We start from the raw sequence: 12,341 nt of genomic DNA on the forward strand, positions 1-12,341 counted from the left end.
CCGTGACTAAACAATGAAGTTATGCTTTTGTTTTTCTAAATAAAATACCGTTACAGATCTTAGACCATGAACTCTATTAAACTACATCTAAAATCAGCGCCCAGCACTTCACTTCCAAGTCAACAAAAAGTATATCGGTATTTTTCAAATTACCAGATCGATCTCCATTGTATTGAAATCCATGCTCTCGCTGATGTCTTCTAGGCGATCCTCTGATGACATCATCACATCCTCCACTATTGGCTCCTCATCATCCTCCATTAATCCAGACCCTCGACGACTGAAAGGACCAGAGGAAACACACCAGCAATCATATGTTGCCTGTTGTTCAGAATGAGTTTGCAGTAAAATAAGAAACGCTCTCTAAAGGCACGACCTGTCTTACATGGCTTGCTGCATGTGGTTCCTCATCTTAGCGTAGTGCATGCTGATCCGGTCCTGGTGCTGACGGGCCTCGGCTTGTTGCCTCTGTGTCAACATCCAGGTAACCTGGGTGCTGAGAGACGAGGGTTGGTAAATATTATTTCACAATCACCTTAGTTCAAACAATAAAAACAAGACAGACACACTAAAATCCAGATTAAAGTTGCGTAAGGAACGTTTTGTACTTGTAATCTATGGCAGCCTGGTGTTGGTGCTGAGGCAGCTGTTGTGGAGGGAGCGCTTGGTGAAGGTGCTGCTCCGCCGGCACTGAGAAAGTGGCTGCGTAGCTCTCCTCTGGCCTCATCCTCTTTGGTTCCCTCAACACAGTAGAAGTGAGGTGGGGTGAATGCATCATAACCGGCGTCGGCACACTCTGCTCACGATTCATCCAGACGCCATCGATGCTGCTGCTGCTGTTCTCCTCTGCAAGAAGATGATATATTTGCACTTTGTGAACTTCTATATAAAAAGCGAAGCGCGGTTGAACTGTTTGGGCCACATGTAAAACACTAAATAAATCACTCTGAGCACACCGTCCCTACTGTAAAACACAAGAGGTGGTAGCAAAATGCTGGTGGGGTGCTTTTCTTCAGCAGGGGACAGGGAAGCAGCTCAGAGCGGAGGGGAAGATAGATGGAGCTAAATGCAGGGCAATCTGGGAAGAAAACCTGTTAGAGGCTGCAAAAAAATTAAGACTTCAACCACAAGCATACAGCTAGGTCTACTGTAAGCGATTTCGATCACAGTATTTTCACTTGTTAGAATGGCTTAGTTAAAGTCCAGACCTAAAGCCAAACGATAATCTGTTGAAAGACTTAAAAATAGCTTTCCCATCAAATCTGATTGGGCCTCGAGTTATTTTGCAGAGAAGAACAGGGAAAAAGTTCAGTTTCTGTAAGACATACTGCCAAAAAACAGCAGCTGAGATAACAGCAAAAGGTTTTTTCTACAAACGTTGGCCTACAGGAGGGAAAAATAGGAATACAAACCAAACTTTTTAGAGCTCTCCACCTGACAACTCTGCAATACTCTGTGTTGAACCATCACACTGCAAAAAGGGAACTAAAAGTAAGTCAAATTTTATTGAAATGGGTGTATTTTTGCTAAATTTGAGCAGATAAATCGCACTAGCTGACAATGGAATAAGATTTTTGCACTTGATATAGGAACAATTCCTCTCTATCAACTTATTTCAAGTGCAGGATATCTAATTCTTATTTAAGGGGTAAACGTACTCATTCCATTGGCAAATAGTCTTATTTATTTGCTCAAATCAAGGAAACCTGCACTCATTTTTTACTTATTTTTAGTTCCCTTTTTGCAGTGCTCGTAAATCCTACTAAAATACATTGAAATGTATGGTTGTAATGTCTCAAAATGTAAAATAAATAAATAAAAGTTGGATGGGGTATGAATACTTTCAAAAGGCACTGCATGTTTCCCCAAAAAACAGAACATCTATTTTAACACTTTTAACTAGAATAAAAGCCTGTGGTCTTTTTGATAAACGCAAGGCTACGCTAAGAATTCGCACAGTGCAGAAACAAACTATTTTTTTTTTTTATAAAACTCACCTTCCGGCAGTTTTCTCTTGCTTACAGCGGCCGGTTTGGACTTCTTACTCCGGACGGTGGACCCCCGGCTGCTGATGCCGCTGATGACAGACATGGCGTCGTCGTCCATCCCGGCCTGCAGGGAATTCCTGTACGAGATGAGGGGCAGCCAGCAGTCGTCTCTCTGAAGGGCCATTTGAAATGTCATGAATCGCTCCAGGTACATGTGACTGCAGAGTTCAGGATGACAAGCGCCGTTAAGAGTCTCTTCAGAGGTCATCAGAAACACACGTCAGGCTGCATACTTACACTGTCCTCTTGTCTTGTCGAATCAGTTTGCTCGAGAACTCACTTAGGATGTCCAAAAACGGCAGATTGGGCGGTGGACCCCCTTCTCCCTGAGGACTGGGTTCTTTAAAGGCAAACTCGATTCCGTCTCTAAAAGGAAACGCGGGTTTTCGTTTACTCATGAAAGCCCACGCTGTGTGAATTCCCAACTTTTCTCAGGACGAGTACTCACTTATGCAACATGGCAATCGCCTCTCTGGTCTTCAACTGATCCAAACCAAAGGTTAGCGAGAAGCGTCGCGCCAGTTCTTTTATGCCGCAGAAAGCTGATGACGAGCGGTCAAAGTTAAAGCCGTGTTCTGACATCATCTCATTGAATAACTGCAAGTAAAACAACAACAAAAAAACACACATTTTATCACATTTGACAGGCTATGGTACCTCTGTTATAAAGCAAAGAGATTTGAGATTTATCAAAAAGAAAACGGTATTATAACCGATAATATAAGCTCTGATACAAACTCCGGTTCCTGAAATGTGGTGACTTATCTAAAACACGAGAAAGTCTTACTTCTGTAATTCCTTGAATTGCTTGACATGTTTTTCAACTAGACAGAAGTACTGAATAACTCATTTTCACTGTGTTCAATGAAAGATGAACCATCGTTATGCTTTAACTTAATTGATATGCGACACGTTTAAGGTAACATTGGCTGAATTAAAAGCTTTGATCTAACTTGAACTATAAAATTATATATTATATAACTTGAACTCAGAAATTTTACCTTTTGCAGGCTCAATATGAGCGTCTTTGCGCACTGTATTTTATCGATTTGTCTCGTTTTACTCATCGTTTCTTTGATGATGTCACCATAATCATTGTAATACTGAGGAAAAAGGAAAAAAATATTATAAAAAACAAGAAAGAAAAACAGCACAAACAATAAATCATTTGCAATACTTATATGTTAATACGTACTCTCATGTACTGCTTAAATATATCTGCTCCAGTATTTATTTCAACAACATTGTAAATGATTAATTTGCAATAGGCTGCAAGAAGGTTTCTCCGCTTGTGCAGAGCCTCGATTTTACTGGCCTCATCCTCTTGTTGCCCATCTGATAAAAAAAATAACAACAACAACACATCAAAATGTAAAAATGTTTTAAGCAAAACGTATGTAACAAGATACCCCAATGCTGGGATAAGTTCAAACCTGTGCTGTTGCAGTCATCATCCTGATCAATGAAAACTTGATCCAAGATGAAGTTGAGCAGTTCCTCTTGCAGAGAGGAATCTGGCGCGTAGACCAGATTCTCCAGATGCTCCCGGCCTGACGACATGATTTGGTGACTGAAGATCAGCAACATGTCACACAGTATCGTGAAAGCCTAGAATAAACACGGCACTGGTTCACAAATGCAAGGCAAAAAGCATTTAGAGCTGCAGTAAGGAGGACAGAGTAGACGAATCGTCATCCCACCTGCTCCTTCACGGCTGTGTTGATGCTGTTCAGGTAACGCTGACATATCAAGCAGAAAGCTCTCATCTGTTTTCTCAGCGTCACCAGATCACCCTAAAAGAAGCAGAGGCTCAGTTACGCAGCCCCTCAAAGGAATACTCTGACTAAAATACTTTTCTATTAAAAGATCATTCAAGAGTAAACTATCGAATAATGTCTCCTTTAAAAAGAGCCGTTAAACAGTCAGGCGTTGGAATTAACTTAACTCCTAAGTTGTGGAAATTTGGGTTTTACTACACTTGTGAGAGATTTTTGGACAAAAAAGTAGTACTGTAGTATTAAATCTTTAAAATGGAACTAAGTTCAACAACAACTGCAGTATTGTTATGTATAGTTATGAGCTGCAGGAGTGACAGACACTATTCTTTTCAGTGTTAGAGACAATCATTAGCACCCTGACAAAAATGTGAAAAATTTTTTTTTAATGGAATAGCGTAATCTCACCTAATCTCACCTAGAAATGTCACGTATTCAGTATGTTTATTTAATCAGGAAACACAAAATCCCAAAATAGGAAATAGTTGTTTTTAACAAATTCACCTATGGCACTGTTGCTGGTACCCATAACAACTTCTTAAAGGTGCATAGTCACGTTATTAGACGTTATTTAGCGTTTTACGCTATGTTTTTACCCAACTTGCTAGTAAAAAAGCCTTTCGTGTTTATTTTTAATAACAGGAAGCATGTCAGACAGAAACATTGTCAGGATAGAGGCTTGGTGTATAGAACTTTATTTTATCAGGATCAAATGGTTTTTGGCCTTTTTTTAATAAACATATGGCTATATACAGGACTGTCTCAGAAAATTAGAATATTGTGATAAAGTTCTTTATTTTCTGTAATGCAATTAAAAAACATGAAATGTCATACATTCTGTATTCATTACAAATCAACTGAAATATCGCAAGCCTTTTATTGTTTTAATATCGCTGATTATGGCTTACAGCTGAAGAAAACTCAAAAATCCTATCTCAAAATATTAGAATATTTCCTCAGACCAAGTAAAAAAAAAAAACAGCAAAACAAAATCAAACATTTGAAAATGTCCATTAATGCACTCAGTACTTGGTTGGGAATCCTTTTGCTCAGATTACTGCATCAATGCGGCGTGGCATGGAGGCAATCAGCCTGTGGCATTGCTGAGGTGTTATGGATGCCCAGGATGCTTCAATAGCGGCCTTTAGCTCATTTGCATTGTTGGCTCTGGTGTCTTTCAGCTTCTTCTTCACAATACCCCACAAATTCTCTATGGGGTTCAGGTCAGGGGAATTGGCAGGCCAATCAAGGACAGTAATGCCATGGTCAGTACACCAGTTACTGTGAGAATCTTATGTCGTCTCTTAACCACTACCATACTTGTGATTTAGTTTACTGAACCAAGCTGAGTGTTTTTCAAGGCTCAGGAAACCCTGCAGTGTTTCGAGTTAATTAGACGATTCACGTGATTAGTTGAATAGCCTACTAGTATACTTTTTCACGATATTCTAATATTTTGAGATAGGATATTTGGGTTTCTTCAGCTGTACGCCATAATCAGCGATATTAAAACAATAAAAGGCTTGCGATATTTCAGTTGATTTGTAATGAATCCACAATGTATGACATTTCATGTTTTTTAATTGCATTACAGAAAATAAAGAACTTTATCACAATATTCTAATTTTCTGAGACAGTCCTGTACCTTTATAAAATAAATCCCAACTAAACAGCATTTTTTTCCCTCTAACTTTCTGGACTTCATTTAGGATCGGTCATCACAAACATAAACATGTAAAGTTTCCTAAACTCTCATACCTGGAACTATGTGCTTTGGTCAGATGAGACAAAATTTTGTATTTTTGGAGTAAAACCCTCAAAGTGGGTTTGGCCCAAACAGGGATGAACCCTGTTTCTTTTCCAAAGACCCTGGTAAACAATTTAGAAAGCCGAGCAGTTCAGTCCCTGCACCTAAATCCTGGAAAAAAGCCCATGGGATGAGCTGTAGAGTGGTAGCACACGAGAGAACCTCACACTGTGCGCAGTAAAGGGACTGAATGAACTAGGAGATGTCATAAAACGTTCTGTTTCTGTCAGCTTCAGCCTTGTGAAATGTTTTTTTGAGACATGCTGTTTCACAAGCAAAAGGGGCTGATGCAACCATTGTGCTATTTGTAATTCAATAAAACAAGCTATTTCTAAATATTTTTTTTTCCCCACAGAATAAACTTACCAAGATAAAAAGTAGATTTTTTTATTTCTGTGCCAGATTATACTACTGTAAACAAAAATATTTGGCTGTTTTAAAACTTCTTTCACCAAGAGGGCTGATAAATGACCAGTTAGCATAAATCAAACAGGTTTAATAATCTATACCTTTATCGAACTGCCATCTGAAACCTTGGCAAGGTGCCACAGGACAATGTAATGGGTGCACTGCATTGCATGAATCACGATCTGCAGAGACAAAAGTTGACAAGAAACGGTGAGCCTTCTATTTCACCTTCGGTTAACATGTCGACATCAACTTTTCTGGACCGGACTTTCTGACAAGATGCAAAGCTAAATTTTAGGAACGTCTGCGACGGGTAAGGATGACCCCATTCGTCTGCGATACCTGCTCCGGCATGTCCCCGTTCTGCAGACCTATGCTGAGTAGCCTGTAGTTGCTGCTGAACAGATCCCACTTGGAGAGATCGTGCGCACTGGTTAAGGAAAAAGAGAACAAATGCAAATGAAAACGCGTGCACAAAAGGCATGACTGACCTCTAGCTTAAACGTCAACGTGTGAACTATTACTTGTGAAAAGCAGAGATCTTCTTCAGTGTCGACAGAACCTGGTAGGCATCGTCCTCGTCCGGTTCTTCCCCCTGACGAACCAAAGATCAAAGCTCTGAAAAAACTTTCAATTCAGCTTTGCGCCCCCTGAACAGGTTCCAGTGATAAAAAGGGCGAAAGAAACGTCCAAACCCAACTACCTCTTGCAGGAAGTCCTCCAGAAGTCTGTTGAACTTGTCCACCAACTCGTCGAGAAGTTGCGAGCGGGCGATGTCCACGCGGTTGAAGATGGTGAACTCCTCGTTGCACAGACAGTGGTAGGTTGTGGAGCAGGCCTCCAGGACTTCGGCGTCTGTGTGCTTATCGACAACCTCCCAGATTTGCCGCAGCAAGGCGTCCATGTGCTGAATTGAGGAAGATTATTTTACTGTCACTGAATAAAATGCGCGCTTGCAGTAAGAGTTGCATCCAACGCGAGCGAGACCTCACCAACCTTCTCTAACCGGCCGGTGGTGTAGATGTCAAGATCAAAGTATTTTGGGATTTGGAGTAAATTGGTCACCTTATCGATGTCAACGCAGTACTATACGGTGAGAAAACATGAAGAGGTTGGTCTACATTAAGATTTTAATAATAAATCAACAATGAGTAGCCAATACTAGAGAACGCAGGGTTTAACCTTTGCTAATAACAGAGGTAAAGCAACTGCAAACATTTCTGTGATTCGTGTCCGATCGTCCAGCTGAGTTTTCTTTTCTTTTGCAGTCAAGACCTAATGCACACACAAAAAATGTCCTCCAGTTACCGACACAAAATTACTGGAGAATCTCAGCTTAGCATTTCTTTGTCCAACAATATGCTTCTCACCCTCTTTCCTGTGCCTCTGCCTACTGGAGGATGGCTTTCACAAGCCTGCCGAACGGCAGAGAGCATGATCTCGACCAGAGCCGTCTCCTGTCGATCAGTGAGGGCTAAAGGGAAAAAAAATTAATGAATTAATTGAAGGGTAGATTTGAATGCCTGATATTAATCAATAATTCAATGTTCATCTCCTCACCCTCCTCTCCTGGCATGGGTTCATCCAGCAACAAGCTAATCATGGTTTCCCAGTCCTTCAGCAGCTCTGACGCACACTCCCACAGGCTATCCACCAAATAAGCCCCATGTTCATGGAGCTAAAACAAAAAAAAAAAAAACAATCAGATTTCCTGTTAAACTAGATACAATGAAACACTACAAGGAAAACACACGACGTCTTAGCAAAAACGTATAAGTGAATGAAACGAATAATGCATTCACTTTCAATTCTTAAATGACTTAAGATTAGAGATGCACTGAGAAAAATACGTTACTCAAAAACCGACTAGAGAACACTCTTTCATTAAACTTAGGTCATAAATGGACCAAAGGTTTATTGAAGGACGTTGTCATTATTGTTACAGGGAAAATACCAACGAGACAGGAAACAATTACCTAAAAATCTAGGAAAGTCTGAATCTTTCTTTAATTAAGGCAAAAAAGGACTGCTTTGTACTTTGAAAAGGAAAAGAATTAGCGTATTAGAAAAGAGGACAAAGCCAATTTAAAACTATCTCATCACATAACATCTGCTTCTAATATTACTTTTTTTATTAAGTTCTGTTTTTTTCTTGATACTAATAGCCTTTATTTGGCAGTGAGCTGACAGGAAATGGGGTTGAGAAGGAGGGGGAAGATTTCCGGCAAAAGGTCCACGGGCTGCTACTCGATCGCCCTTACACCCCACGCCCCCGAATATTATTTAACGACCAATGAGGGCAAGAAGCCAAAAACAAAACAAACAAACAAACAACAACACCAAAAAAAAAGTTTAAGTCTTCTTATTTTGTAGCTCTACAAGAGAAAATCTGAATCAGCTTTACAAAACATCAGACGTTAGCCAAAGAACTCAGATTGGTGCATCTCCCCTTGAGGTGGGCGTTATTTTAAAGCAAAGCCGCGGTTACCTCACTCTCCAAGAAGAAGAAGACTGTGGTCTTGATGAGGCTGCCATTGAGGCTCTGCCGGCCCCTCCTTGGTAAACCCTCCTCCTCCGGACCTCGATGGCTGAAGAGCCTTTAATCAGCATTAGAAAGATGCTGCTATAAACACGTAGGAACAGCAGCATGGGCTAAAACCTACAGTAGGATTGGTTACGCCATCTTCTAAGGTGGTACAAACACAACATGTTAAACTGAAACAACATATACAGTTTGGCCCTAAATCATTCATACCTTTGGCAGATTTAGATCTAAAGTAATATTCTCATTAGACCAACATGTTTTTTTTTCTGGCTAGAAGGAATATTAATATATATCAGAGTCCTGCTTCGACCTGATAGAGAGTCTATGGAGGGAGCTAGAGATTCAAATATACTTTATTATTTATACTTTATTACGGTGATGGCAAAGAGGCCTTTCAGCCTTAAAGATTTGGAGCTCATCACCTAGGATAAATGATCGAAATATCAGTGGAAACATAAAAAGCTGGTTAGTACGTATAAGGATTTGATGGCTTTAATAATAATAGACATTTTGATAGTGATGCATGAGAAAATTATGATTGTCATATCCTTAAAAGGATAAATGTAAAAACAGATTTATTATTACATGTGTGAATCATTTATTAATCACACCTGCAAACCTGAAGTAGAAATACCTAAAGTAATATCTAAATTATTTAATACCTAAAGTAGAAATCAATGATTAAAAATGTAAGTCGCTATATAAAAGAAGCATATAATTTAGTATTAAAATATCTATTTAATTATCAGGTATTCTACAAGCCACAGCTGAATGATTTAATTTCTACGCCAGTATCTCACTGGTTGCAAACAAAGGTTTGTCGATTAAATTATCGTGCCTTGTTTTCTTATTATATTTTATTTCAGTGTTTTTTTCTATTGTTTTTGCTCTACTTATTAGTGAACGAAGCACTTTTGTGTATATTTACCATAACAGGACCACGTGATCAGAAGTACGATGTTATGCATACACGCAATGAGTGAACAAGGAGAAGCAATGGAGCCGAGCGAGTCAGCAACGTCCAGCAGAGGTAAAAAAAAAGATGTTAAATAACCCAAACCCTGTAGATCAGACTGGTCTTCAACCATGCCGAGCTGTCACTTTACTGCGAGGCATTGCAGGACGGTCTGCTGCCCCTTATAGCCGCTGCGTCAATTGTCTCCATTTTGCTTTCTGGTAGTTCTGTTGTACTGCCAGCAGATGGCGCAACAGCGTTTAGATACGCTGACCGAGCCTGGTGAGAAGTTCTTTTCAGGCTCAAAAAGGATTAAGTAAACAGCATCAATACAAATGCTCGCCGTATATTGTTTTAATTGAAGATGGTTATATGGGTCTTAGTGTTTTCTTTTTCTTTACGCTGTCTGTGTGGTGGTGTTAACTCCACCTACTGACTTTGGAATTCAAAGTCAAAATTTTAAATAATTAATGATGAGTTAAAGGACAGGATTATCAAATAATCAGATAAATAATGAGATATATAGATATGACTAATATATAATGAATTTAAATGTTAATGAATAACTTCCACATTTGTTTAGTATCAAAATATTAACGTGTAACGTGTCTTTTTATTTATTACGGTACATGTATATATATATATGAAAATTTATTTCAATAACCCCACAAATTGCATAATATTTTGTTTAGAGTTTATTAGATTATGGCAAGTTTGGCCCTCAACAAGCACCTATAATATACCTTTTTATTTCAACGTCCCAAATTTTCTAAATTTCAGCATAATGTGTTACCGTTGCTTTAAGAATAATAGTGTAAATAACGCATTAGGACTATTCTGCATATTTTGCAAAGAAGTCTACCTAAAACTTCCACAGAGAAGAAACATTTAGGTCTTTCAGCATCAAGCCAGCAACACATAAAATAACCTGAAAGGGTGTAATATTCCCGTGAGCTCCTTCTCATCTCTCAACAGTTGCGTCTTTCATTCCCAAGAGTCAGCCAGACTTTAGTGGATGAAAACGGCTACTGATACAATACCTGAGATCACGCAACAATCTCTTCCAGCCTCATCACTGACATTTTGTAGTCAGAGAGCACATTACTTACTTTTTAAAGAGAAATTCTCCTGCAGAAACGGCGATGGGTCGGTGTGCTGAGTAAACCAGGTGGTACACACTTTCGCAGTCCTCTGCTGTCAGGACCTCATCACTACTCCTGTTGTCACAATAGAAATATAACCATATCAATGTGGTCCTCAGAAAATGTTTATATATATATATATATATATATATATATATATATATTCTATGGCTTATCCTTGCTACTAGGACAAGAACAAAACTGCAGATTTAACGCAGCAACATCAGGACACCTTTATGTCCTACAGCTGCACTAATGTTAAATATCCTTAATTTGTGCCAAAACATTGAAGTCTTAATCCGTAAAAACATGATGTGCATATGCAGAATTAAATGTTTGCTGCTTTGTTGAAGAGCAAAAAAGAAAATGCTTACTGTAAGATAAGAGTCAGGAGTTTAACAGCCTGCACTGCAACGTCATATTCTTTGTCCAGAGTCATAGACACAATGCGGTCCTGTCAGAAAAAAAGGCACCAAGTTTTTAGTACCTGATCGCTGCCAATATTAAATGTGTGCTGTGAGGCATTATAATATAGTAGTATGCTGTCATTGGGTATTCACATATGACTGATTAACAAATAAAAATGAAGTGTGATGCTTAGCTGTGAGCTCACCTTAAAGCGGCTGGTGAAGAGCTCCAGGCGGGAGCCCAGTTCTCTGTTGTAGTACAACCCTTGCAGGGCGGTCAGGCACTTCAGCCGCACCTCGCCTTGCTGAAATTACAGCCATTATACTTAAACTAGCCAAAACCAGAAACCAGAGCGCATCAACCATCCCTATGGATAACATGTGATAAACATAAATGCATCAATATTATAAACACATTCCCCCTCTCAGTAAGGAAAGATCTTGCTTTCAACACTATCCAGATTGTTATAAAGTGTGTATGTGACGTTATTTGAAAAAACAAAAAGAAATAGTGGAAATAAAATAAATATTACATGGTTACATAGAAAGAACAGTTTTCTTTAAGAAGACTGAAACTAACATTTGACCTGGCTTTAAAAAGACAATGTGATTTTGCTGATAGCAGATAGTTAGGTAGGTATTTTAAAGTGTTCTGTCCAGGTGATTTGAAAGATTCAAAAAGAAAAGGAAGAATGGGAGTGGCCACTGAGAGTGATAAATAAATGATAATGAAAAATGATAAATAAATAAAACCCAGCTCATTTAAATCTAATGGCGAACTGGAGAGTGACACAGGGATCTCAAACTCTGGTCTTTGGGAAGCGGTATCCCGCCAGGTTAAGCTGTGTCTCCTTATGTCCACAGAATGCATTTTGGAACCGAATTTATAAGCACCAAAAAAAAACATAAAACCTCACCTTGTCATGCATTGTCCAGCCAACGTACTTCAAGTAACTGTCATTGAGGAAGGCATCGCTGTACAGCTTCATCCACACTCCAATCTCCTCAATACAAATAGCTCGAATTTCAGCAATGGCGTCACTGGGACGGACAAAAGCACAAAGATTGAGGCCTAATATTACCCTTGAATATACACAGAAAAAAAGCCATCATTCCTCCTTAAAGCTAAATGGACAGAATGAAAACAAAATTCTTAAAGCCATTATTATGTGGTGAAAGCCATTCACCACTAGATGGCGCCAGCAGGCCATAAATGAGCAACGAGCAACACTCACTCAACAGAGGACAATCAGG

The 12,341-nt window shown here is 39.2% G+C and overlaps 1 protein-coding gene across 1 annotated transcript in view; it reads right to left on the reverse strand.

Annotated features, from left to right (window-relative positions):
• The window catches only part of stag2a (stromal antigen 2a), a 32,041-nt gene that overhangs the window by 5,075 nt on the left and 14,625 nt on the right, over positions 1-12,341 (reverse strand). The window contains exons 10-32 of the mRNA XM_012867149.3: positions 12,005-12,128; positions 11,294-11,392; positions 11,055-11,134; positions 10,648-10,755; positions 8,527-8,635; positions 7,599-7,716; positions 7,409-7,512; positions 7,221-7,313; positions 7,035-7,124; positions 6,742-6,945; positions 6,563-6,633; positions 6,381-6,468; positions 6,140-6,220; positions 3,749-3,841; positions 3,482-3,656; positions 3,244-3,383; positions 3,050-3,151; positions 2,497-2,645; positions 2,286-2,414; positions 1,998-2,206; positions 609-846; positions 386-496; positions 154-280 (exon numbers count right to left, since the gene is read on the reverse strand). Of these exons, the coding sequence (XP_012722603.2) occupies positions 154-280; positions 386-496; positions 609-846; positions 1,998-2,206; positions 2,286-2,414; positions 2,497-2,645; positions 3,050-3,151; positions 3,244-3,383; positions 3,482-3,656; positions 3,749-3,841; positions 6,140-6,220; positions 6,381-6,468; positions 6,563-6,633; positions 6,742-6,945; positions 7,035-7,124; positions 7,221-7,313; positions 7,409-7,512; positions 7,599-7,716; positions 8,527-8,635; positions 10,648-10,755; positions 11,055-11,134; positions 11,294-11,392; positions 12,005-12,128 (2,842 nt within the window). The remainder of the gene's footprint in view (positions 1-153; positions 281-385; positions 497-608; positions 847-1,997; positions 2,207-2,285; positions 2,415-2,496; positions 2,646-3,049; positions 3,152-3,243; positions 3,384-3,481; positions 3,657-3,748; positions 3,842-6,139; positions 6,221-6,380; positions 6,469-6,562; positions 6,634-6,741; positions 6,946-7,034; positions 7,125-7,220; positions 7,314-7,408; positions 7,513-7,598; positions 7,717-8,526; positions 8,636-10,647; positions 10,756-11,054; positions 11,135-11,293; positions 11,393-12,004; positions 12,129-12,341) is intronic.

The sequence above is a fragment of the Fundulus heteroclitus genome, chromosome 11 (assembly GCF_011125445.2).
Source record: "Fundulus heteroclitus isolate FHET01 chromosome 11, MU-UCD_Fhet_4.1, whole genome shotgun sequence".
In the NCBI taxonomy this organism is placed as follows: Eukaryota; Metazoa; Chordata; class Actinopteri; order Cyprinodontiformes; family Fundulidae; genus Fundulus; species Fundulus heteroclitus.